Source organism: Maylandia zebra, linkage group LG4 (assembly GCF_041146795.1).
Source record: "Maylandia zebra isolate NMK-2024a linkage group LG4, Mzebra_GT3a, whole genome shotgun sequence".
Lineage (NCBI taxonomy): Eukaryota > Metazoa > Chordata > Actinopteri > Cichliformes > Cichlidae > Maylandia > Maylandia zebra.
Window position 1 is genome coordinate 15,762,574 of NC_135170.1, and position 27,596 is coordinate 15,790,169.

General features: G+C 41.0%; 1 protein-coding gene across 3 annotated transcripts in view; it reads right to left on the reverse strand.

The window, feature by feature from the left end:
• Positions 1-1,531: 1,531 nt before the first annotated feature.
• The window catches only part of cacna1ha (calcium channel, voltage-dependent, T type, alpha 1H subunit a), a 130,391-nt gene continuing 104,326 nt past the window's right edge, over positions 1,532-27,596 (reverse strand). The window contains exons 20-38 of one of the 3 annotated variants that reach the window (XM_024802176.2): positions 27,329-27,432; positions 26,672-26,795; positions 24,796-24,864; positions 24,492-24,676; positions 23,065-23,191; positions 22,623-22,748; positions 21,818-21,907; positions 21,049-21,262; positions 16,998-17,149; positions 16,788-16,897; positions 16,133-16,266; positions 15,869-15,939; positions 14,181-14,259; positions 12,113-12,234; positions 11,010-11,168; positions 10,792-10,932; positions 9,395-9,560; positions 6,915-7,072; positions 1,532-6,821 (exon numbers count right to left, since the gene is read on the reverse strand). In XM_024802176.2, the coding sequence (XP_024657944.2) occupies positions 5,439-6,821; positions 6,915-7,072; positions 9,395-9,560; positions 10,792-10,932; positions 11,010-11,168; positions 12,113-12,234; positions 14,181-14,259; positions 15,869-15,939; positions 16,133-16,266; positions 16,788-16,897; positions 16,998-17,149; positions 21,049-21,262; positions 21,818-21,907; positions 22,623-22,748; positions 23,065-23,191; positions 24,492-24,676; positions 24,796-24,864; positions 26,672-26,795; positions 27,329-27,432 (3,714 nt within the window). In that variant the 3' untranslated portion in view covers positions 1,532-5,438. Of the gene's footprint in view, positions 6,822-6,914; positions 7,073-9,000; positions 9,058-9,394; positions 9,561-10,791; positions 10,933-11,009; positions 11,169-12,112; positions 12,235-14,180; positions 14,260-15,868; positions 15,940-16,132; positions 16,267-16,787; positions 16,898-16,997; positions 17,150-21,048; positions 21,263-21,817; positions 21,908-22,622; positions 22,749-23,064; positions 23,192-24,491; positions 24,677-24,795; positions 24,865-26,671; positions 26,796-27,328; positions 27,433-27,596 lie in introns of those variants that run through there. The other 2 variants (XM_024802177.2, XM_076883042.1) reach the window with 2 other exon arrangements.

Here is a 27,596-nt window from a genome sequence, read left to right on the forward strand (position 1 = left end):
TTCATCCTTGTATGAAGAGCCTCCGATTCCTCATTTTACAATCAAACAGTGCCATCTAGTGGTTGTGATACTTTGTTACAGAGCATCATGGAGAACTTAGAATATGTCACTCAAGTTAAGTAAGGTTTTAATCACAGTCTGTGAAACAGTAATAGATTGTACTTTCTACACAGCAACCACACTGTGGTGTGTAACAACAGGATCAATATGTGTTTATTAAAAGATTTGCCTCTGCTGGCTGCCAGTGCTCAAGTAGAGGTCAAGTTTCTTCCTGCAGAGGGAAAAATAATAGAGTAAAGGAGTGTGTCCATAAAAGAATTATTGAGTATTAAAAGAAACTTAAAAAGAGCAACAACAGGAAAAAAGCATGCATTGTCTTGAAACACTGTTTCATTGGTGTTAGCCTGGCAGCATAATTTGTAAATTTGCACATTTGTATAGGATTTGTTAAAGCAATAATAAGATGGAATAGCTTGTTTTTACACCAGTAGTCACTGGGTTAAAACTTTTGACCAAATAAGTGCACCGCTTTGGTTTTTCACCTTTATAATTATGTTCTGAAGCTGCTCCTTACACAAAAAAAGAATGTAAGTTGTCAGAAATCACAGAAAAGAAGGTTTTGCTGTGTGGAGCGAGTGGCTCAGCAGATCCAAGGAACAACAGGTGTTGTGTTTTGCCACTGGTGGATTTTGTCTTGCTGAACATCACTAAGTCACAGTCTTCACAAATGTGACCTTAATACTTAATATTTCCCTTCAAGATTCTTTCATTCTATATCTAACACAACAGTTACCCTTTACAGTAGTGTGCAAAAGTCTTGAGCCATCCATATTTTTTAAAATATTTTGCTAGAAAATTTTTTGCTTTTCCACTAATTTTAAGGTACAAGGACTGGACTTAAAATGAGTGGAAAAGCAGCCAATGTCCAAAGAAAAACTTTGCAAGATCTCCAGAAAGGCAGAGAATTATAGTAGTCAAGACCACTTATAAAAAAAAAAAAGATAAAATATCTGTCTGCCTTGCAAGTCTGGCTCCTTCTGATATGAGGGGAAGCTCAAGATTTCACAATACTGTATATTGTCCATCCATCCAGAGATTAGATGAGAAATACTTTCTTTATCCCATATTATAATAATATCTGGTAGATGCCTCTCAGCGTAATAGATGTATTGTATTGTAGAGGCTGATAGCCTCTTTTATGAAAGACTTCTTAATCCTTATCAACTTCAGAGTGCATCCCAGCTGTGATTGGGAAAGAAGCCTAAGAGAAATGCCACCTTAAAAAAAGTAGCTGGCATGTTCTTATTTGCATTATTTTAGGTTAAAGCTTTAATCTTTTCAAATCCCCACTCTAACCACACACACACACACACACACACACATACACACACTGATAAATGTAACATGAGCTAAAACTTGTGTCTGGATTATTTATTGGTCCGGCTCTCATGCCCACACACAGTAGGAATTATTTATTAAAGGGCAAATAAGCACAATGAACAGAAGAAAAAAACCCAAACAAACAAAACTGTCAGGAACTTTTTAAAAATGCAGTTTTTTAATTGACAGGAAAACATCCTTCAGGACAATGGTTGGTCATCGCACATTAATTATCAACGATACAACAGAGTCCAACTGCGTGTCGAGCCTTTAAACACCATCCCGTCCCCTCCCGTTTTCCCCGTTTGAGGAGTAATGGCAAGGGGGCGGGGCTTATTATTGCAGACACATTGACTCTCCTCTGACAGACAGTACACATGCACCTCCTCCCCTTCTTGTAAGGCTTGAGGGGGGGTTTGGGGTGGGGGTGCTTGGGTCAGTCGGTGAAGGGTTGTAAGGGAAGGAAGGAAAGAGAAAACAAGGCTTCTGATTCATCAAAGTCAAGTTCTATCACAGTTTGAACCTTCTGCTGCTCTCTAGGTTCAGCCGTGTGAGGAGCACGATCGCCTTCACCGGACCAGCTCGATATTAGTCAAGAAAATGAACCACTACGCTGATCAGTCCTTTACAGAGCATCAGGGCCGAGGCTACTCCTACATAAAATATACATCAGATAAATATTTTCACCATCACCAGTGTTCTACTATGTTTAGATTACCTGGAGGAGAAGTGGAAAAAAAAAGTTCATGTCAACATTAAATAATGTTGGTTCTTAAGAAAACAGAACCAACCAGGTTTCCATTTCTCTATATAAAACTGTATAAAGAGGAGCTCTGTTCTCACACTGTAAATAACCACCCAGTACTGCATTGGACAATAAAGAATAGGGTCGTCTAATCAGTATTTTATCAGATACCAATTATTAAGAGCCCAGTGCAATTAGGTAGTCGATCTACAAATGGAAACATCTGAAAATGCAAATATCAAAATCTCGAAAACATCCAGATGATTCTTTCCCAAAAGTTATTTTCTTCTTCTTCTTCTGCGTCTTCTTTTTAAACCAAAACATGCAATAGTCAAAACTGTTTCCTCAAAAACAGGATTTAAATACTCAGATCCAAAGATCTGCAAAATCGTAAGAACAATTATACAGTCACTCTACCGAACCGTGTCGATTAATACGGCGATACCGTTTAGAGAAGAGGGTTTTCTACGGAGAACCTAAAACCTCCCGTTGCTGACGGTGTTGTGCAGGAAGAGGACAGGAAACGAGACGAAGCAGCGTGTTCAAGCACTCAAAAATGATTTTTTTTTAAAAAAGGATTTGAAGCAGGTGAATAACTAACTGTGGCCGTCTGCGACGTCATTTAGTGAGCTTTGTACTCCTGTGTGTCAGAGCTCAACGAGGACTGGCACCAAAAGACCTATAGGAGCTTTACATTCTGCCTTTGCAAGATGGGAACATTTACTCGGGGATTGTTGGTGTGTGTGTGTGTGTGTGTCCCTTCCACCTGATTACACAGTTGCCAACTGTAGCTTTAAGGAGACCCTGTGTTTAACGGTGTCTAAAGGTGTTTAACACCAAACCTGTCTGTCTACACACGTGCTGCTCGGTAAAGGGGAAAGCCAAAGAGAATGTAGAAGGAGATTTATTAATTGATTTCATTCCTGGCTCTGTGTTTACAAAAGTTTTTGCAGACTTTCAAAGTAATTTATGCATCTGATGAATGTAAAAAAGAAAAAAAAATCACCTCTTTTTTAATTATTTAGTACCCTTTGAGACAGACTGGGGGCAAATTTGCAGCAATTGTCTGATCAGCTGTTTCACAAATCTATCATAAATACTTGTTTGGTTGATTTTCTTTCCTTTTCATCTGCACAAACACGAAGAACGGAGCCTTACGTGTTTACAGATACGATATGGGAGCACTTTGGTTTTCACTCAGATTACTGAGGATTTGTGCATGTTGTGCGCTGACCCTCCCCCCCTCAAGAAATAAAAATAAAATAAAGACACCCTCCAAGCCAGCTGCCTTGGAAAAGGGTATCTGTACCAATGAAGCTTACAGGGATGCTTCAAGTGTGAGTGTGTGTATATGTGTGCCAAACCACACCGTGCACATAACAGAATCAATTACGTATTGTGCTCTGCCAGGACAGAAGGAAGAAAACGTTCAGCTCCTCGATGAAGCTCCTGGACGCATGGCCCACGTGACATGTGGCAAACCGGTGCGTCAGTAAACCGATGTGTCTGAAGTTGCGAGGTGCCGGTCAGTGAGGACAGAAACAAAAAGCAGAATGATAAATGGCTTGTCGAGTCCTCGGCAGAGGTGCGGATCCCTCTTCTGTTTACAGTAACCCCATCAGTGGGTGGGCCTGAGCTTTTGGAGAAATCTACAGTACCTAACGTCGCTTCCAGCCACACCCACACCAGCACAGCCACACTCAGGGTACGAGTACTTATAGAAGCACGAACACCAGACAGAGTGAGAGAGCTATTCTCAATCGTCATATAAAAAAATGGGTTTATAGCATGTATTAGCAGTTCTACAGTATGAATACAAGAGTGTGGCTGTTTTTATGTAATGTGGATGATAACTATATTTTCCACAAGTATATATTATTATTGCACTCTGGCTACACATATTTAGTAAGTTAGTTAGTTTGGTTGTCTTTAGATGTACAGAAACACAGGTGTCGAAGCTGATCCAGCTTGAAAACAGCACTAGAGGAGAGGCTCAGTGAAGCCATGATTCATTTCATTTCAATGAATCAAAGCAAATAAAAAATCTATTTTTTTCCCTGCCCTGAAATTTCTGGATTTTAAACTCCCCGCAGGGATGTGGCCCATTTAATAACGGCCAAATTTGAATGTGGAGCTAGGGCGCGTGAACTAATTAGCACATCTTAGTCAAATATATACTCACATTGCTCTTTCTATAAATGCTTCGCATCACTGAGCCCATACTCTTAAGACTGATACCTATTTAGACACCGGTTACATAGAAATCTGAGACAAAACTACAGAAACACATCACACACACACAAACACACACCCTCCCCCCCCTTGTTCTCTTCGATCTCTTTTTCAAAATAGAAAAATAAAACCCGCTCTCCTCGGACCTCAGCTGGCAGGCTGAGAGGAGAGGGGCGCTCTCCTTCACGGCTTCCCTCGCTCTTTGAAAAGAGACATACATTCACAAGAGGACAACGGAGGAGAACAAACGAAACGAGCAAAGTTGAAATTCAAATTTTGTGTGCAAAAAACATTTTTAGATCTCTATAAAAATATGTGCATATGGATAGAGCTATTTTTACCTCACCAAATACAGTATTTTCCTTTATTTACACTGCACAGATACACAGAGAAACACACGCACTACAGCTCTGCCCTGCTCCTCCTCTCTGTCGTTTACAGGCGTAAGAACTACATGGCCGACTTCCACAACAACAGATTTGACAGTAATCGCACGTAAGAGAACTCAGACGCTCGCACACGCACACACGCACACATACAGAGTTCTGCTCTGATCAATGTGATCCGAGGAGCAGAGGAGGGGCAAGCAGAACTTCTGTAGAAAACCTGAAGTTGCATATCCCACAATTCCCCCCCTTACGCTCGCATTTCACAAACCTCTTCCCGTTAAAAGGTCAGAGGTTGTCAGCCAGACGCTGCTTCCTGATTGGCTCGCGCAGGTGAGGACAGTGTGTGAAAAAAAACTTTGGCTACGGAGTTAGGTGGCTTTAGTCCTGGTGTGTTATCTGCATTAGTCCCCGACACACCGCGTACAGTGAGCACTGTTTGCCTGATACAGCCTCCAGCTGTGGATCTGCTGTCCTTCCAGCTGGGTTTAAAACAAATGGATCCATTGTCTCTTATTCAAGTCTGTACCAGCTTCTCTCTGGAAAGAGTAATCAATGTCTGTTCATTATTCATCTTGACAAAAAAACAACTGAAAAGAAACACCTCTTATTCCCATCTCTGCTGAGGTTAGCCGAGGCGCCGCTGCTCCAGAGATTTAAAACCAGATTCACCTCCAGAATCAAACAACTGGTGTTTATTGGGCGGTCCTCCGATTCTTTGCACTGAATCCTGCGCCGCTTCCCAGTCTGCCGTCGAAAGGGGAAGAGCAGGTGGCCGTGTCGGTGTCTGATATGCCAGCTGATAGGCCGCTCATGTATCTGGACTGCGGTTGGTCGAAGGTGAACTGAGGGAGGGGGATGTGCCCCGCAGCAGGGGAGACAGGGCGTGTCTGTGAGAAAGGCATTGGGACAAGAGGGGTGTGAGGCTGGATAAAGACGTTCGGGCTGATGGGGATGTGTGGGTGTGTAGGCGTGTAGGCGTGGGGAGGGGTGTGTGTCTGAGTGCGTGTTGGGGTAGACGGTCGCGAGTGAGCCAGTGCCCAAGTGGGCGAGTTTGCTCGCAGAGGAACATGGACAGGCGTTAGCGATCTGTGCATTGGAGATTGCGTGTTTGCATCTGATGACGCGTCTTGGGCGTTTGTATTTGACTGCATGTGTGGCGTCAAGTCGTAGGAGGGTGTCCTGCGTCTCAGCATCGTGCTGCAATCAGATAATTTGGGGGGCGAGGCGGTTTCAGCGTGCTCCCTCTCTGAGGGTGGGTGAATGGATATACATGGAGGACTCATCTTCTTCTTTCTGTGGTTGCTCCTGACAGACTGCACCCTCACAGGACCGCCTTTCTCCAGCCAGTAGGCCTCCTCTGTGAAGTGTTCGTTAGAGCTGGTTGTTCCAGCCCTTGGGAGGCAAACCTCGATGGAGTGACGCCGCTGGTCGTCGGCGTATCCGGCATTCAGTGATGGCGGCTTGTCCAGGAAGCCCTGGTTGTCGATGCTGAAGCCTTTCCTGAAGTCCCGGTCCTTCAGTCCGGCTCCAAGCAGGCTCAGTGCGCTCCTCGACGAGGATGGTGGCAGCGGAGGAGGAGGAGGAGAAAAGGTGGAGGAGTAGGAGTCGAGGGCAGACGGCAAGGTGTACGGGGAGAGGGAGTGGCTGCGGCCCACTTTAACCCTGCTCTCCGTCCCACCTCCCTCCCCGTCCCACCACCTGTGGCCAGCAGAGCTGGTGATGTGATACACCTCCTCGTCGGCCGGGTCACAGAGGGAGATGGCGGAGGGCGGCCTTGGTCTCCGGAGGCTGGCAGGCCTCAAGGGGGCGCGGGGCGAGGGAGGTGGAGGGAGAAGCAGCGAAGGGGAGGACGGTGGCGGAGGAAGAGAAGAAGGGGAAGACAGCAGAGGAGGAAGAGGAGAAGGACGATAGCGAGGGAAGGCGGAGGGGGAGGAGGGAGAAGCAGGCAGGGGTGATGACAAGGAGGATGGATGAGGAGGTAGCTGTGAAGGGGACAGGGGGGGCAGATGGACTGAGCTGGTCCTCTCCTGTTGCTCAAAACCCTGAGACTCCACAGAATCAACTTTAACCGCCACCTGCAACAGAAAATCAGAACGCATGGGTATAAGAAGCTGTTGAAATGTGTGTATGTGTGTGTGTGTGTATAAGCGTGAAACGGGGTCTCTCACCTGCCTATGCAGGGCCCGTGGTGAGGGGCTGGGTGTTGGCGGGGCGATGCGAGGAAGAGACAGGGATGGAGGTGACCGAGGGTGAACGGGGGAAATGTCCGGAACCTGGAGCAGAGAGTGGCTCTCACAGGGCTGGGAGTGGACCGACATCACTGAGACTGCAGGGAGACATGTGCAAAGCATATATGTCATCAAGTCAAACGTGATAGAACACGGCACACTCACAAAAATGACAGAAACACATGCACTTCTGGAGAAAACACGTGCACAGCTGGGCATAAAGAAACACATGTTATTTTCTGTTCTTTTTAAAGCATTATATTTCAAGAGTCATGGCCAAAGTATGACATCGCTAACACTTTATTATGATAGAACATTTGGATCTTACAAACAGCCATTCAAATAAAAGTTTAAGTGGAAGATGTGGTCATAAATAACAGCTTCAGATATGAAGCCTGAAGAAGTTTTCTGGGCTGAAAATTTGCTTTTTAAAATGTGCTATCAAAATAAAGTGTTTCCTGGATGAAGAAAAAAATCATTAGCGCATACAGTAGGTTGTTACACTGTATGCTGAGCAGCAGCACCGAGCTGACTTTTCAGGGAAACAGTCGCAGAAGGCCAGCTTGCTGCATGTAAAATTCCACATTAGATCCTGGTTACAGTAACAGTTTCACTTGTCTCTACTGCGCCATGCCAAGGGAAATTAGGGTCCTGACAGAATATAGCGCTCTAATGTGTCAGGTGTCAAGTGCACAAGAGAGCACATCCATCAGATGTTCAATCTGTGTGGTGAAACTGTGTAGCCAGGCTCTCAGGTGATCTGCACACACAGGTTCAGTGAACTAGGAGAATTTCTGGAACCTGCAGCAGAGAGCATTAAGGCTCACCGAACCGGGGTGTGCAGATATAATAGAAATAAAACAATAAAATGTTAGTCAGAGCGTAAACGAGTTCATTTCAAGTAGATATTTTCAGTTCAAGCTGTAAAGTCACATGACAAAATATTAGTCTTAAAACACCACATCTTTGACAAAAGCTGGGATGCTGTGCAAAAGGTGAATAAGTACTTACTCCATTCTTGACTTCTTGCATATTTGTAACACTTATTAGATCAAACAGATTTTCATATTACACAAAGATAACTAGAGTAATAACAAAAGGCAGTTTTTAAATGATTTATTTTTTATTTATTAAGGGATCGATTTGGCTCTGTGTGAAAAAGTAATTACACCTGAAACTTAATAACTGGTTTTGCCACCCTTGGAAGTGACAGTTCTTCCAAGTTTCCACCATTTGTGGATTATGGATCTAAGCTAGCCTTAGAAATGTCTTTGTAGCTCTTTCCAGACTGACAGATGCCAATGACTGTTTCTCAGCTGGTTCTTTAGATCTTGAAATGATGTGTTGCTTTTTGAGATATTTTCACCTCCTTGAGTTTGTCCAACAGGATCTATTCAAGTGATTTTTTGATTCAGCAGGTCTGACAGTATTCGGGCCTAAGTGTGGCTACTAAAATTGAATCCAGCTTTCCAAAAAAAAATGCAGTTAATCTGTCAATTCATGATTCAGTTACTTTGGCTCACAGGGCTGGGTAGGTTTAGATAGAGTTCTTTCATTTAATACACAAAATATTCATTTAAAAACAGCATTTTGTTTTCCTCAGGTTATCTTTGTCTATCTCTGTCTGTCTGAAACATTTAAGTGTGAAAATATGCAACAACAAAAAAACAGAAGAAGACGAAATCAGGAAGCCGGAGTACACAGAGAGAACCCAAAAAGACAACTAAATGTCTCTGTTTTCATCATCTGTGTGCTTTTGATTGCATATGAGGTTTATGAAAATCAAATCAAATCACTGACACAGCATCCCAGCATTTTTTTGCTTTTAACTAGACAATAACCAAAAGACAAAAGAGAAGTGATGACTGCACATTTTTAAACATATGCACTTTTCTGACTTTGCAACTTGACTGTGAAGACAACGACCACTATAGTTTAGTATTCGGCCATTTCACAGCTGAGCAGATGAGCCTGTGTGAAAGTTGCAGGTATTCACGTGTATCGACTCATCCACTACAGTAAGTACCTTAGGACAGAGCTGGGCCTGTCCACAGCCTGGACACAACATGCCATTAGATTCTGACTGCAAATGAAACAGTTCTTGTTAGTGCTTAGAGATGTGTTCTGAGCATTGTTTCTTTATGTTCTGACTTCTTTTTTAAACACACAGAAGGTGAAACTACAGGAAAAAAAGATAACATTATGTAGGATAGGTATAAGGTTGACTCTATGTGAGATAAACATTACTCAGTCTTTTATTTTAACTAGTTTGAATTGGACCTTGTGAAGTTTAGTTAACAAATTTAGTAACTGTGTCTCTGTCTGTTTACCACACAGATTAAATAAAATGCCAAAACTTCACAATAATAAAGCGATGCTACTCTCACAATCAATATTTTAGTATTTAACATCTAGTTTACCTGAATGCTGGTGTTGGGGACTCAGGTCTACCTCTTCTAAAGGGTAGGGGGCGCTGGCGGGTCGCACCGGTCTAAACATATAACTGTCATTTGGCAGAGAATGCATCCTGGATACAGAGATCTTGGATGACAGCAGGTTCTGGTTGTTGTACTGCACCTCTTCCTCCTGCAGGGGGAGACAGAGACCACTCAGTGCTAAAACCAACAGCTGCAGTTTTTACAAAGAAAGAATAGAGCGCTGCGTGATTCTGATGACTGACGTCTGTGTTGCAGGTTGAGACAGGTAAAAATATGAATGCCATGTCTGTGGCATCTTTCTGGTGCAAGATAGTGTACGGACAACCACTGAAAATAACACACACACACGCACAAATTCAAAGAACTGTCTCTTAAAGTTATCTTAAAGGTAAAGGTTAAAGGAGAGCATCGTTTGTCATCTTTTCATCAGGCTCTGAGAAACATGGGCTGAATTACATGCCAGCTCTATGCACAACCCAAAACATGTATTTAAATGTTTCCGTATTTGTTAAAAGACTGTAACCCAGCAGTAAGATGTAATAACAAAGTATATGTTTATACCTTGTTTTATTCGTAATATTGCATTTCCACCGATCAGGCATAACATTAGTACCACCTCTCTATTATTGTGTAGTTTCCCCTGTTGCTGCCAAAACAGCCCTGACCCATCGAGGCATAGACTCCACTAGACTCCTGAAAGTGTGCTGAGGTGTTTGTAATCAAGATGTTAGCAGCAGATCATTGAAGTCCTCTAAGTTGTGAGGTGGGGCCTCCAGCAATCAGACTTGTTTGTCCATCGCATTCCACAGATGCTTGATTGGAGTGGGATCTGGGGAATTTGAAAGCCAAGTCCACACCTCAAACTTATTTTTGTGCACTTCAAACCATTCCTGAACCATTGTTGCTTTTTGACAGGCCCAATTATCCTGCCAAAAGAGGCCACAGCCATCAGGAAGTACTGTTTCTGTGAAACGCTGTACATGGTCTGCAATAGTGCTTAGGTACATATCAAAGTAACACCCACATGAATGGAAGGACCTGAGGTTTCCCAAAACATCACACTGCCTCCGCTAGTTTGCCTTCTTCCCATAGTACATCTGGTGCCAGGTGTTCCCCAGGTAAGTGACACACCTTGGGAGGCGGCAGAAAGGTCAGCAGTAGTTTTATTTGATGCAACAGTAGCTCGTCTGTTGGATCAGATTGCACGTGGGGAGTGAAGGCCTACCCGTGTGATCTGTTCACTGTTCCTTCCTTGGACCACTTTTGAGAACACCCCACAAGAGCTGCAACTTTGGAGACCCAGTTGTCTACACATCATAGCTTGGGCTTTCTTAAATTCACTGCTGCAATTGCTAATAAGCACAGTTTTGTCTTCCTACCTCTTCAGGTGAATTTGAGCATGGCCCCACATAGGTCCCTCCGACTGAGCTGTTGTTGGAATTTGTGCTTAGTCTGCGATCCCTCTCCCTATCCATTTCCAAGGCGATCTCTGCATCAATCTCCGCATCCTCTTTAGCATCCTGCAAATATATATCTACTTAATATCTGTGCATTTAAAAAGCCAAAAACCAAAGAGATAGTACTCAAGTTACTGCACCTTGTTGCTTTCCTCTAGATGTTTCATCAGAACAGCCACCACCACATTGACCAGAACAAACTGGGCCATGAGCACAAAGGTGACAAAGTAAATTGGAGAAACCCAGGGCAGATATGGTAAACAGTGTTCGTCAGACCGGTGACACTCTCTCAATGTGTCCTGAAAAGAAAAAGAAGAGAAAATGAAGAAGCAGAGAGTTTTACCTCGACACCGAATCACAGTCACCACTTGAAAAAGCTGGGCATCCACAGCTGCAAAGACTTTTGTAAGCATCACAGTTTTACACATTTACTCATTTGTAACTTCAGGAAACAAAGAAACACAAATTTAAGCACACACATAGACATGATGTAAGTAGTTCATAATCAGTAAAAAAAGAAATAAAAACATTGCACATTGTTAAACAACCCCCACTCTCCATCACTCCTAAAAGGTATATGCATGAAATCACGTCCTGTTTTTATATTGAATTAGCTCAAAAAAAATCGCCAAACTGACAGACGCGTACATTTCTTACACACAACATAAAACAGACTGTCTGTACAAAGACAGAAATCTACTTTAAAGTGCCTTTTTTAAAGCAGTGGTTAAAAAGAGAAACTGTGTGGCATCGCCCTCTGCTGGAATTCAAGAGGCATTGCTTATGTTGTGGGCCACTTACGAGCCTGAGTGGAGAAGTTTACTTACACATTTAATCCTTCACATAATATCTTAATATTAGAAAAAAGGTGTGTGACTTCAACAAACATGTCATTTTTTTAAGCATCAGGCCTTGTGTTTGACACCTTTTCCCTAACATGATCTTGTTAAAGAGATTCTACACTATACCTAAAAATTATAATTCATTTAAAAAAAAGAAAAACACATGACATTGTCACATCATTTGTAAACGATCACATTTTTGTGTCGTTCAGAATTTCATTTTTTAATAAAGTAAAACTCAAAATGTGAAAGTTTTGACATTGGTCTCCTCTAAGCTACTTTATCATTTCATAATTGCTTTTCGAGGTCGTCGCTCTCTGCGGTTATGAGATAATCTAGTCATCATTTATTAGAGCTCATGTTGTGCATACAAGTGCGTTTGTGTGTGTGTCTGTTCATACTTTCATAATCCCATTCCAGTTGTCTCCAGTGGACACTCGAAACAGTGTGAGGAAGGCCATCCCAAAATTTCTAAAGGTTGCGTGACGACCCAGACCTTCACATGGGTTGTCGACGCTGCACTCTAATCAAAGCAAACAGAAGACGTTAATTAAGCTGCGCTATAAACATGGTGATGAAAAGAAGACGAGAAATACAACGTGCCGCACTTCCATACAAAATACAACTTCTTCAATCATATAAATGCAGAGTAAACTAGTTCCAAGTGGCGTCTCCCTATGGACGTGGCACAGGACAGCGAATGAGAAAAGTCTTCCAGGGGACAGTCTTTGGGTCAATTTAATAGAAAGCTCTCGAGGCCCTGTTTACAGAAAGAGAATAGCCACCAGAAGATATCCTCCCTTGCCTCAAACCTGAGGTCACATTAACAGCATGCTTGAGAAGAATAACACATCCCTTGGAGTATTATGTACCATGTTTATTATTCTAAGCATCAGTCACCAGGAGACAAATAAGAGGATTAAACAATGTGAGAGTGTAGCACAGAGGAAATGGATAGGGAAGGTTTGCGTAACTTGTAATGAAATCAAGCTATACTGATGCAAGACTGAAACGCTCGCTGTGGCTCTAACAAATGGGAGACGACTGAGTCAGAGGCTGCTGAGAATTCAGAAAAAGCAGCTTCAGTTCAAATATATTCAGTCAAACGTTAAACATCTGACTTTTTCATTTTTTTGGACTGCAGGTATTTCACGTGTACGCCTTTAATATGTCTACATCATTAGCAAAAACATATTTTTAGACGTAAAAAAACTTATTTCACAAGATCAGATTGTAAGAAAACTCATTTAAAAGATATATATATATATGTAGAGAGAGAGTTTCATCTAACAGTGGTGACTTAGACCTAATTAGACCTAATGAGGAAAACTAATGAGATCTACTAAGTCACTCAAGTCAATGTCTCCTTGCTTTCACACCTTACTAAATATTCTTTCCTCCCAGTCGGAGCTCGCTCCTGTATAGACCATTTACTGTTCTACCCCCTTTGTTTTACCTTTCTCAGGTAATCTTCCTTTAACTCCTGCCCACTGGAAATCGGGATTCATCTGGGTGTAGACTACCAGATAAATGATTAAATCTAGATTCAGATCCACACTGGAATATGTTAATTACAAGCTATGCTGAAAACACCTGACCCTGAAATGACATGAAGCCAGAACTGTATTAACATTTAAACACTCATTCAGCCCCCTGTGCCCTCATCCTATCTACACAGCCTTGGGCAGATACCTTGGACAGAGTCTGCCAACGTACGCTTATCTAAGATCTGTCAGTTAGTCGTATAATTGTTGGTCAGTTTAAATTCCTCTTCCATGGTGAAAATGTATAAAACACCATGTTATAATAAAACTAAAGACTTGTCGACGGCCTATGTAACAAGGGTTGTGTGAGACGCAAGTAAGTTCGAAGATGAGGTTTAGCTTTTTCTTACTGGCGTGAATGCAGGGAACGTTCCTGTTCTCCACCGCTCTGTGCCACGATGTTTCCTTCAAAACTTCCAAAGTTAAAACATATTTCACCCTTACAGGCATGGATCAGCATTTAGCTTGGCACTTCCAAACCTTCATAAAAATCTCTGCAAAAGCTGAAGATGGGTCATGTTGCATAAATCGGCAAAACAGACATCATCTTCTATTCCCAGCGTGTAGCAGAGGATCATAACATTTCACCGAAAGCAACCTCTTTATCAGAAAGTTGTTTTTCATTTCATCTTCCCAGAAGTCCTTTTTTTCTTTTTTCTAACACTTTTCCCACACAAACTCAGGCAAAATGAGTTGGACAGAGTGAATCCATTGAAGAAGCAATAATGTAAATAAATGGGATCATGCAAATGTGATCTTTCCTTGGTCAAAACAGGAAGGGAGGATACAAAAAAAGGGGGGGAAATTTGCCGCAAATCGTGACTGTAATAGTGATGCTTGGATTCAAAAACCTTTTCTGGCAAAGTGTGTGGAGCAGTGTGTGTGTGTGTGTCTTTGTTTTGTTTTTTTCTTGCTGGTGACTGACCCAGTTTGCCAAAGAGCTCCACTCCCAGAGCAGCATAGATGAAGAAGAGCAGCATGAAGAGAAGACCAAGATTTCCCACCTGGAAGGAAAAAGAAAAAAACAAACCCCAAAATATGTTAGATATCTTCTGCAAAAAAACAACAGTACCATTTAAAACATTAAAGATCCAGGGACAAGAAGGCACTGTCTCCGGAGTATATAATCGAGAGGGAGTATATAACTGACTCCATTTGTTTGTCTGTCTGTTTGTTAGCAGTGTAGCATCCACAGTTTCCAAGATCTCATTTTCATATTTTGTGTGATGGTACAAGTTGGTTTCATTTAGGTGAAAATCACATCAAGATCACATCAAATGGGTAAAACAATAAAAACAAGCCTTGCTTGGCACGAGCACCTCAGTTTTCCAGGGATCTGACCTTGACCTTTATTGTTTGTGCCAAAGGTAAAAGTTGACCTTGAAAAAACATTTAAAGAAACCATATCAAGTAATATATCATGTGAATGGGCATGGGGAGAGCTGTACATTAACACAATGCCCATGACATCACAATGACACCAGAAAGTTTCCCAAAATTACACAGTGCATGAAAATATCTTAAAGTCACAACTTCTTTCAGCTTATAGAAGCCAAATCAGCCAGCTCTGTCCCAGTTATATTGGTAAAGACAATAAAAAACACTATAAATGTGTTAAAGGTCAGACATCAGCATATTGTTATAAAAACATCCTGATGTCAGCATGTTGTAATAAAAAGAATTCATAAAACATCACCGTTTTAGTACAGCCCTTTCTTTTTGAGAGGAGATGTGTTCTCTGAGTGCTCTTGTCTTATTGCATATATTTGATACCACATATGCTTATTTATGCATTAGCATAAAATACTTCTTTTTCCCTTTTCTACCCATTGCATGGAGAAATCCCTTGCGCGCTTAAAAATCAAAAAATTCAAAAATAACTTGGACAGTGTGCACCTCCTATGACTACATGTGCATCGTGCCATCATTTACCAGCATGTCTCATCTCCTTTTCCATTTTCTAAAAATCTTTCCTCGTGCACTCTGTGCCTGGGATGGTTATATCCGAATACTTGACATTTAGAAAATAGCAGAACAACGTCTGTCACTGCACACACATCATAATCTTTGGCGCAGCTGCTCTTTGCCTCTAAGATTTGAGCCACGCAATAACAGAGAGATACATCCGCGACATCTGCTGACACGCCTAAAAAAAAATGGTGGGTGCATTGACAAAATAGCAAAAGCACAAAAAGGAGCACAAGGGAGGAACAGTCTGACTCAAAAAAAAAAAAGAAAAAAAAGAAATCACAAGATCGGTGGCAAAAATGTGCACGGGTATCCATTTGACTAATGAACTCATTGACTCTGTGATAAAATTCCTCTTGTGTGCAGTGTGCGTGCCATTTATTATAAGGCACATTTACTAAGAAAACCAAATGTGATGTGCAATAAGCCGGCGAAAATCTGAAGAAACAAACACACTTGAGGGTTAGGATATGAATTTTGTAATGTGGAAGGATACGCCTGGAATTAAATATTTATTAAAAAGCATAAATCTTTCAGGGCTGTCTATTCTGAACAAAATTCATATCCTGACCCTGTTTTCATAAATAAGAAAAAAAAAGCAAAACCACTCTTTTGTGGTTGAGACATTACAGAGTCCATGTTTACCTGCGGCAGTGCTTGCATGACAGTATCCAACAGAGCTCTCATCCCTGTGGCCATCTTTAGAAGCTTCAGCACTGCAGAGAGACATTGAAACAGCCGTTTTACTGTGATAATTGTGAAAAAGGGTTAGTAGGAAACTGTTTTATCTACATCTGAGATCCTCTTTTTGATGCCAGATCTATTAGAATATTTAGGATAACTTAACAGAGTGAAATGATGTAAGTGTGTACAACATAAGCAAGGATAGATTGGTAAGCGTATGTGTACCTCGTGCTATCCTGAGCACTCTCATGATCCTGATGATGGTTGGATTTATTGGTAATGTGCCTTTCATTTTCAGCTCCTCCAGGACGATGCCCATGATGGACAATGCCACTATAGCTAAATCCAGCTGATTCCACCTGAGAATATTTTTTAGTCGGGTAGAAAAGAAAAGGGCAAAAAAATTAATCAATAAAAAATAAGACACAAGATACAGTGCTTCTCTTTCATCGCTCATGCAGCATATTCAACTAGTACCAGCGGGTGATTGTAACAACAAAGTAATACAAATTCCTTCTTAGTCTTTAAAGGTTATTGTGAGTTAGCTGAAAAGGAGAACAGATGGGAACAGAAGATGAAATGTTGCTGCTGCCTGGCTGCTGATGCTAAATAGTGAGGAGGCTGTTTAGATTAATGGGCAGCCCACCCACTAATCTCTTTTGTAGGGAAAACACTGAGGCAAACCATGATAGCGCTCCACCTGGGTACTCTGAAAAAGATAAGTACCCTGACCACCCAGTGCTCTCAATACAATTGTGGGAAAATAAGGAAGGCAGGAATTCACACATTAAGTAGGGAATAATTTTTGTAACCATTTTATGCGAGATAGTTACATTGACTTTAGTGGGAAACAATGCTATAGAGATTCTCATTGCTTTACCTGTCTCTGATGAACCTGTGTATGCCAAATGCCACAAGTTTGAGGAGGGCCTCAACGACGAAGATGCAGGTAAACACGTAGTTACAGTACTTCAGAACCTCTCCTAAATACTGAGTGCACAGATTGAATGTAAGGAGAAGCGTACAGATTAATTTGAGACATCTTTCACAACATTTTCCATTTGAGCAAGTTTGTAAGGGCACGCATTACCACTGGTTGTTTATAGTGCTCTATGCTCATGGTGAAGACATTGACGCAGATGATAAAAGTGATGAAGAGGTCCAGGTGGTGGCTGGTACACAGCGAGTGGATGGACAGACGCAGGGGAGAGTAGTCGTCATAGTAGCGCCCGAGCTTGGCCTCTGGATCACAAAAATTCAGGAACAAACAAATATATGAAAGACAGAGTAAGAAACACGCAGAGAGACTCACTTTGGTGAGTAACTGTTGTCTGAATATAAAGTGTTGTATGTGTAGCAGTGTGCACCGGAAGGCAAAGGGGCAAAGAAAAGGCAACCACCACTGCTGTTCTATTTCATACTTTATTCACCAAAATATGCTTGTGCCTTAATAAGATTCTGCTATTTTGGTACGCATGTCACACCAGAGAGGCCCTTGAGCAGACCAGGCGACCCACTGATCCTCTAATTGTAAACTTACTCACAGCGGTGGTGCTCCCCTTGTCCCTGTTCCTTAAACAGCATGTGCATGCTACTGCTTGTGTGGCTTGTTTAAATAAGTGAGGACATGAGAGTAACACGAAGTCTAAGATATTTATGGCATGTATTCATTTTTTAAAGGGATCACATATTTAGTATTATTACTCAAAATACTTTTGTACGTAAATTTGCACACGTACAGTTCTACTTAAAAATTTACATCCACACGAACATCATGGGGATTTATGGATTTTCGTGAAACCTGAACTGTCCTTTTCCAGGGTGGAATAACTGTACCGCATACATCTTTAAAAAAAAAACTAAAATTAGACACACATCACTGAATTTATTTTTGATTTTCTATAATCCACAAAAGTTTACATAAAAGCTCAAATATACACATTCACTCACTTAAATCTTTTAATAAAGGTGCTGAAGGCTCTACAAACACCAAGGCCTTTCAGCTTCTTGTTAGTGATCATGATTGACTACAACTGTTAGTTCTCTTTGTTTGACAGAACTGATTGGATTGACCAATACTCGAAACAATTTGAAAGTCCACAGAACTCAGAGAAGATCTAAGAAATAGAATTCTAGATGTACACAAGTTGTGGCTTTCTTTTTCCTAAATAACCATAGATTTCTGCAGAGAACTATCCCTTTAAACAACTGCACTTAAGTACAAGTTACTTGAATATGTCACCAATTTGCCAAGATCCGGAAGAAGATCCAAATTCTGACCCTCAGATGAGAGGAAATCGGTTAAGATGTTGAGGAATAACCCAGGGAACCACTAAGACTGAAGCCTGCAGTGAACTGGAAACTGCTGGAACACCAGCATCAGTGTCCACAGTGAAATTCATTTTACATCACAATGGACTGACAGGGTTTAGACCAAGTGAAAAGTTTTATGGCCAGGAGACATAAATTGAGCTATTTGGCCAAAATGACAGGAAGTGTGTTAGGAGGAGTAAAGATGAGGCTTTCAAACCTAAGAACACTGTACCAGCTGTCAAGCATGGCGGAGGTATCATCATGCTTTGAAGATGGAAGAAATTACAGACTATCTCTAAATTCTTCAAATTCACCTCAAATCAACAGCTAGATGGTTGAAACTTGGATATAATTGGGTGTTCCAAAAGGACAATGATCTCAAACATCCATCAAAGCTAGTATTGAAATGGATAACACAAGCTAACATTAGGCTATTGGGATGGTTTTCCCAAAGCCCCGCCCTTAACCCTATTGTACATGTGTTAAAAGTTGAGTCCGCGCCATGACACCAATCAATAAAAATAAACTCTACCAACTCTGCCAAGACAAGTTGTTAAATATCCTGCCAGCATTATGCCAGAAGGTTGTTGACGGTGACCAAAAGCATCTGGTCGAAGCACAAATTGCTTAGAGACACCAAATATTAGTGGGGATGTATGAATATATTTGTGCACCTAATTCTTGTTTGTTTAAGTGGTCAAAGATGTGTGCTGTACAATGATTCGACCCTGGAAAAAGAACAGTTCAAAGAAATCATTGAAAGCCCAAAATTACCATGAAATTCATGCCTACGATAAGTGGATGTAAACCTCTGACCTCAATTGTGCATACGTAATGATAAGCAAGTGCCGTGCATGTTGCACTCTTAAGAATCAAAAGTTAGAGTGACATTAGAGGAGGAGGAAACATAAGCCAATTTTTAGCCAGATTAAGGAAGTCCAGTGGCACTGAAAATACCATTACCAATGCTAACTAGCTGTTTCAAATGTTTTATGGTTATGCATGTTAATGCCATGTTTACATATTTAATATTAGGTTAATAGTCAGAATGTTGACGCTAATTAAACTTTCTCATTTCTGTAAGTGTGAAACTTGCTGCTGTTTGAGATAGCACTACCCAGTCAAGGATCACAGATGCTTACATAGGTTAGGACTACATTGTGTATGAACAGAAGAAGCCAATCCAAATTGATATCTTGGTGGATGGCATTTTTTGCTTTTGTGTGCATTTATACATTTTTGTTACGGTGCCAACATACAACAAGTGTTTTACAAATGAGACCCTGGCTATTTATACGTGCTTGTTATCAAACTAGACTGCATACTCACATGTCCACTGTAATTATCGAACGTGTATGTGAATGTCTTTGACATACTCTCACGTATACCATGCCCTGCCCTATGCATCGACTGCATGCTTTCATGCCATTCTTTTTAAAACTAGGATTTAGAGGGGCTGTGCAGGGTATGTTCAACAACACCATCCTTTAACAAATGAGATCGTTCAGCTTGTACTGCTTTAGCGATAATCTAAACGCTTTAAATTGAGCTCAATAATTTCAAATTAATCAGTTAATATTGCTGTCAAATTCCTTAAGATTTTAGTTTGAGAATTAGGGGGTGCTGTTGAACAAACACTGGAGCCACTTTTCTCTAAAATACTTGCAGGAAAAAAAATCTCAGTAGTCTAAAACTACATTCGTTTTTTGATTGATCAGTGAGTTTTGATTGATCATATGCCCAAATCCCTATGAACAGGCTCATTCCTCTGAGACATTCAAGTAGCTTATATTACATTTATCAAGAGCAGTTTTAGACCAGTGAGACATGGTGCCATTAGAACATGAAATAGCTGTGTTCTGCTCACACCATATACTGCCTTAAAATGTAACTCTGCGATTACGTAAATGAATATAAGACAAAATACTTCTACAAATTTCTCTCATTCACAATCAAGTCCCTAAATGAAATACTCTTCTGTATTGTGACTGTACAGTACTTTGAATCATGATTGCAGTGGGTGGTGTGTTTCTGATGTTTCTACCAGCATGTCCTTGCATTAGCTATAAGGTGCAACAAACAACTTTTATCTACGTAACTTAACATATGCTAACAGCGCAGCTACCCAAGGTGTTTACAGGTATAGCAGCCAAAGTGTCTGCTATGTTTCTGAGTCTGCCAGTCAAAGCGTGTTTACAGGAAATATCCTTCTTCTTCTATCCATGACAAGAACCATTTCATGGTCAGTGTTGCACATGCATTCGCAAGGAGGGAGGGGTTTACTGGCATTTCACCAATTCAAATTTTGCTAGCAAAATTTCGAAAGACATCTGGAGAAATGCAGCCGTTAATTACTTTCACATGCAGCAAGTGTTATAAAGGTGCTTTTTAAAAGTAATGAAACCAAAAACAAAAGTTAGCTTATTACAGGTTTTGTTGTATTTAAATTTGGTATCTGAGATGTATTTAAAATAGATTAAGTACTGTTAATACTTTTACACTAAACTGGTGGCAGTTCCATTAATTAAAGGGTGAGCATACAAAGTTTTAGGTTAAAACAACTGCTCAAGTTTTTCATGCAGTGTTAGAAAAAGGGTAAGAGTAGGGCTGCAGTCATGCATTTGCATGCATCAGACTGATGTAGTCCACGCCCCCTGTCAGTGATCGATCACTGTTTGCGTGAGCTAGCCAGTCTTTTAAATTCTCCCTCTTTTAATGTTTCAGTCTGTCATATATACATGTATCCCTGTTTGTTTCTTTTTCTCATTCCCGTTCTCTTTTTTTCAGGCTCTGAAAGCAGGCAGTGCTCAGAAAAATAGACTACCGACCAGCCCCTTCATTCTCCTTACTCCTGCGCTTTTTCTCTTTCATTTTGAGCCTCTTCTCTTCCCGTAAGCGCGCCTCCTCCTCTTCCTGGTCCTGTCGGCACTTGTGGAAATTCTCCACCACAACCCCAACAAACATATTAAGGACGAAGAAGCTGACGATGAGCAGGAAGGAGATAAAGTAGAGGAGCATCCAAGGATTGTTGTTCCTTTTAGGCTGAGGAAAGCAGAAGACAGCAGAGAATATTTGCTTTTTCAGTTTTTTATGCATATTTCTTACTGAAAACAAAAAAGAACAGGACTTTTAGCTCTTCTGATCATCTTGTGCAAGTAGAAGAGATACCAGCACCCAAACTGTCAGTATCTTATCACTTACAACATTCAGAAGCAGGTCAAATCCCTAGAAAATGTTCAGGGAAAGCTCCACCTTTTAAACGGTTTTCTCTTTGTCACTTAAAGCTGTGTGCACATTTGACGCGATATGCAGTGATGTCACAACCACAGACTAGAGAACGTGACATTTGGCAACATGAAGTGGTTGGGATCTCAGATAAACTTCTAAACTTCGAAGTGAGCAACTGAAGGGACTACCAATGAGGATTTCCTGGGCGAACTGGATCATGGAACGTCCGCCTACGACTTACTGTCACCTTCAAACGATCCACGAATAAGTAATCACTTCGAGGGTGGATGTAGATTAACACTACAAAGATATTTTTTGTGTACCTGACACAAGGCAATTTTACAGCTTAACAATTTCTCACACCATTACCTGTTGGTCCACTCCTACTGCATCCAGCCCATCATACATGATGGTAACCCAGCCATCCTTACACGACAGCACAAACAAAGACATCAGAGCCTGGATATTAAACACAAACAATACAGGAAGTCATTACACATGTGATCAGTTTGTTATGCTGACTTGTAACTCTATTTCTCCATCATTACTAGAAGCTTAAAAGCCTTAGGTGATTTTGTGCTGTTCTGCATATAATAATAACATAATATATTAATACCATGAAATATGTCATAGAAGTTGGGACATTTTTAAGTAATTATTTGCTGAAGATGCAGCAAGGTAATGGCCTGTAAATGGCCTGTATTTATATAGCGCTTTACTAGTCCCTAAGGACCCCAAAGCGCTTTACATATCCAGTCATCCACCCATTCACGCACACATTCACACACTGGTGATGGCAAGCTACATTGTAGCCACAGCCACCCTGGGGCGCACTGACAGAGGCGCCCCAGGGGTGATTTATCAAAAACAATTAAAAAATTATGGAACAACTGGATACCAAAAATTAAAAGGATTGGACTGAAAATAAGGCAGTGTCCAAAGAAAAACTCTGAAAGCTCTGCAGAAAGCCTGGAGAACTGTTTCTCAAAACCTCATTAAAAACTCATCCTTGCTCCTTGGAAACAAAATATTAAAAAATGAGGGATAGCTCAAGACTTTTGTACAGTACTGTAAAGTTAGTTAAAACAGCTCACAGTGAGATTGTGCAGTGCTGATTCCACACTCATGCCCCATCTTTTTTGCCAAATCTCACCCTCAATCTATTGTTTGTTACCTGAATCAGGTTGTCAAAGTTGTACTTTTTTCGTATCCAGCGGTAGTTAGCCTGCAGACAGTCTGATTTGTTGGTGATGTTTCTTGTGTCCAGACCTTCACAGTGGTAGAACTTCCCTTTGAACAGCTAGAGTGAAACAGAAAAACATAGAGAGAGTTATCTGCGGGGCTATTTTGGTAGCCATTTACATGTTATGTACCAGAGTTTGTAGCTTATAAAGCCAGAAATAAAGAAATAAAGGGAAGTTTTGTAGAACATATTATTATCATACGTTTCCCTCAGTCCTTGGGTAATACCAGGTCATCTTGTTTCTTTTCACACTTCACCTAACTGTCATTCTTTCAAAAATGCTCAAACAAAAAGCTAATTGTTGATTGGATACTGAGTGACATTTAAGCAACAAAAGGTGTAAGGCATCTCTGTGTTGTGGAACAGTGATTACCTGGACCCCCAAGATTCCAAAGATAATGAAGAAGGCGCAGCATATCAAAACAATGTTCCCAATAGGTCTAAGAGAGGTGATGAGAGTCTCCACAACAAGCTTTAATCCTGGGGCTCGACTGATCACCCTGGAACACGCAAACCAAAACATGTTTAACACAAGTACCAATAAATGCAGCACATTAAAAAACTAGAACCCAAACAAGGTAGAGCAACAAAAAAGTATCCAGCACATGTGCATCAATATATAAAAGCTACTTTCAAATTTCCCCTTATTCCTAAGGGATCCCTTCCATCACCACACTGACAAAAGTATTCATTCACCCATCCAAATCATCGAATTCAGGTGTTTCAATCACTTCTATGGCCACAGGTGTATTTAATCAAGCACACAAGCACGCAGACTGCTTCTACAAACATTTGTTAAAGAATGGGTCGCTCTCAGGAGCTCAATGAGTCCCGGCGTGATACCGTGATAGGATGTCACCTCTGTGGAACAAATCCCGTCGCGAAATTTCCTCACTACGAAATATTCCACAGTCAGGTGTTAGTGGGATTTACAGGGAACGACATCAACTCAGCTGCAGAGCGGTAGTAGTAGGCTCACAGAGCAGGGTTAGCAAATACTGAGTCGCATCGTGCACTGAGATTCCCAACTTTCCCAACTTCATGTGGTTTCAGATTAGCTCAACAGTGTGAAGAGAGCTTTATCCATGGATTTCCATGGCGAGCAGCTGTAACCAAGCCATACATCACCGAGTGCAATGTAAAGCATCGGATGCAGTGTTTGTAAAGCATAGGACCATAGGACTCTAGAGCACTAGAGATGGGTTCTCTAGAGTGACGAATGTATGGGTTTGGCGTTTGCTCAGGGAACGGTACTTGTCTGACTGCACTGTGCCAAGTGTGCGGTTGTATTTCAGGAGTTTGACTCTGCCTCTTAGTTCCAGTGAAAGGAACTCTTAATGTTTCAGCTTACCAAGACATTTTGGCCAATTCCATGCTCCCAGCTTTGTGGGAACAATTTGGGATTGGCCCCTTCCTGTTCCAATATAACTGCAAACCAGTGCACAAAAATACACTTCTGTAAGAATGGTCAAAAATTCCCACAAACATTCCTAAACCCTGTGGAAAGTCTTCCCAGAACAAAGAGTGGGCTGACATCATATTAAAGCCTATGGATTAATAATATGATGTCAGTGAAGTGTATATGTGTGAAGGCAGACGAGCAAATACTTTTGACGATATAAAGTAGCACTGCAAATTTGCACATGATTCAGCAGATATTTACTCTAGATTCCTTGTGTGTCTTCCTGGGATCAACATATGGATCTTTTGTACTTTAGGCAAATATGCAAACCACTACACTATAACCCTCCAAAAGGTGAGAAGACAGTATCCACATACAAAAGAAAATCCAACATGTACCTCAGTGGGCGAAGTGTTCGTAGCAGGCGAAGTACTCTCAGAATTCCCAGGATCTTGTTTTCACCATGATAGGCCAGATAAACCAAAATGTCGATCAGAGACACAAACACCAATACACCATCCAGAATGTTCCAACTGGACTGGAGGTAGCTCTGCTTCCCAAAGCAGAAACCAAGAGCTACAACCTGGGAATTATTAAAATACAAATTAAGCTGTACACAAGGCAGTAATCACAATAATCTAGATCCAGTAGAAAATAGAAAAAGTTTCATCTACAGAAGAAAGAAAAGGAAATGATTCTTACCTTAATGGCCATCTCTGCTAGGAAGATCACAGTGAAAATATAGTTGGACACACTCAGGAAATGTCGCTCCTAAAGAAGAGAGTGATATTATATTTCAGCCCACATACCATGTAGCACACGCCACATCACACTACAGAGTACAGAGTATCTAGCATCAGTCTAAAATGTGTCTTTTTAAAGGTTTTAAACTCTGGAGTTTTATTCTTTCAGCTCTTGTACACTTTAATAAAATGATTTTTATCATGGCCCTGGGTCTTCAACCCAACTATTGATATGCTAATGTTCGGTTTTGTTATGTTTGTAGTTCATAGTTCTTGTTTGATTTTGTTCCCTTCTGTGTCCAGTCGGTATTAGTCTCTTGGTGGGTCCTCCCCTGCGTCCCCTGTGTGTGGTCACGTCTGGTTATAAAGCTCAAGTCTCTGTCCCTCGCTCCCTGTTTTTTGTCAGTCTCGCCTCAGTGTTTGTGTTCCCTGTCTTCCTGTGTCTGGTCCGTCTTTTTCCTGTTTTATTCTCATGGTCATCTGTCCTGTATGTGTAATGTAATGTGGCTCCCCTGCCTCTTCAGTCAGACTATGTTCAGCTGTGTTCCCCAGGTGTTTCCTGCCCTGACACCCTCTTGAAATATTGTCTGTATCTCCTTCTGTCTGTTGCCATCCCTCGATGCTGTGTGCTGTCTGTTTATTTTAGTTTCTAGCTCCTTCCCAGTTTAGCTAATGTTTTTTTGTGAATCTGGCAATAAAGCTGTTTTTGAGTTCACGTTCTGCCTGAGAGCCCTGCATTCGGGTCTTATCCTTCCTTGCCTCACACAGCGGTTAGTGACAATTTTTTTCTAAGCTTTCTGCAAATAATCATCAATCAAGCACCAAAAAGCACATAATATGGTATATTGTGAATAAATGTTTTGTAATTCTTTGCTTTTACTAATTTACTTTGGAAAATAGAAAATGAAGGCAAAGCTGACAAAGTTGAAAACAAATACATTATTGTAGCACCTTGATTCTTTTCTTTTTCAGCCTTTCTGTTGTAGATTTTTTTCCATTAAGCAATTTGGACTATGCTTTAGCTGCAGGATAGATGATTCTAGAATACTTTGGTATACAGAGTTCATCTTTGACTCAATGGCTTCAAGGTGGCCAGGTCTCGTGGCAGCAAAAGAAGCACAAGTCACCACCCCAACACCGTGCTTGACAGTCGCTATGGAGTGTTTTTGCTGATATGTTCTGTTTGGTTTTCACCAAACGTGGCACTGTGCATAATGGCCATACAGCTCCACTTTGGTCTTATCTGTCCAAGAGACATTGTTCCAGGATTCTTGTGGTTTGTTCAGATGGAGCTTTGCAAACCTAAACCATGCTGCCATGTTCTTTTTAGAGAAAAGAGCCTTTCTCCAGGCAACCCTTCCAAACAAGACACGCTTCTTTGGCTTTTTTCTAACTCTACCTTCATTAACTTTAACATTTGAAATGTTAACTGAGGCTTGCAGAGTCTAAGACATTGTTAATGTAATGTGTTAACTGTTAATGGACAACCTCATATCTGAGGTTGTATTTGCCTAATTTTAAGAACTGTTAAGGACCACATTATTTGCAGATATCTAAAACCTTAGAATTTAAAAAGCGTGTACTTTCTTTTTTACTATGTGAATGTAGTGAAAGACCCCATTACCCAGACTAAAGCACAAGCTGAGTGTATGTGAAGCCCAAGCAAGAAACCTTTGTTACTACAGGTAACAATGGAAGGGATAAAAAGCATCAAAGCATCACATATAACAGAGGAAATTTTGCCTGTTTCTCTTACTTAATTAAGGATCAGTTATAAGAGATAGAAACTAAATAAAACAGTCCTGGTGTGTATTGGCTGTGCGTGTGTGTCTTACCGTGCTGTCATTTTTTATATCAGGTCTTTCCAGAGCAATGGTGATGCAGTTGAGAAAGATGAAAACTAGAACTATGTGGTCAAACAGTCTGTGAGAGATCACTTTCTGGCACCACATACGGAACCTAAAAAAACCCCCAAAAACAGTAAATTAAAAAAATAAAAAAAACACAGACAAACATACACGCAACTCTGATAAAACAATAAAATATCCATCATTTATTAAAACTGATAATCAAATAAATAATAGTGAGAATTCAGTAAAAAATACAAGAGACAGAAATAGTTAAATTAAAAAAAGAAGAACCAGAGAGGAATAGGCCAGTGAGTAAGCAGAAAAATGGATGGCAGAGGGTGACAACAGAACGGACTGAATTCTTCATATGGATCCGTGTGTGTGTGTGAAACTCATGCTGGTGGGACATAAATCTGCCAGTGCAATCACACTTTGGTGACACAAGCTAATGCTGAAAATGTAAATCATTGTGTCTTAGTATAAATAGTTTGGGGTTAGGTTCGGGTTAGGATTAGTGTAAGTGTAGTAACTGTGATCCTACAGGATTAGGGTAAATCTCCAAGATATGAATGCAAGGATGAAAAGACTACTGTGTGTGTGTGTGTGTGTGTGTGTGTGTGTGTGTGTGTGTGTCTGTCTTACGGATTCTCTGGAGAAAACAGGTACAGCGTCCAGTCTTCATGCTCTTTGCACCATCGGGGCTTCATGTTATGGAACTCCTTCCTGGTCCAGTAGCAAAAAGAAGCCTGCAGAAAACGATGGTTGCACATCAACATCATTAACACCAACAACAAAACTACTTTCTCTGTCAATATCTCCGAACCAACTATAGGTGTCACCTTTGCATTTGGTGAAATGTTTATTACTGTTGTTACCGTCATGTCTGCTACAGTCAAAGCTAAGTGCGTCA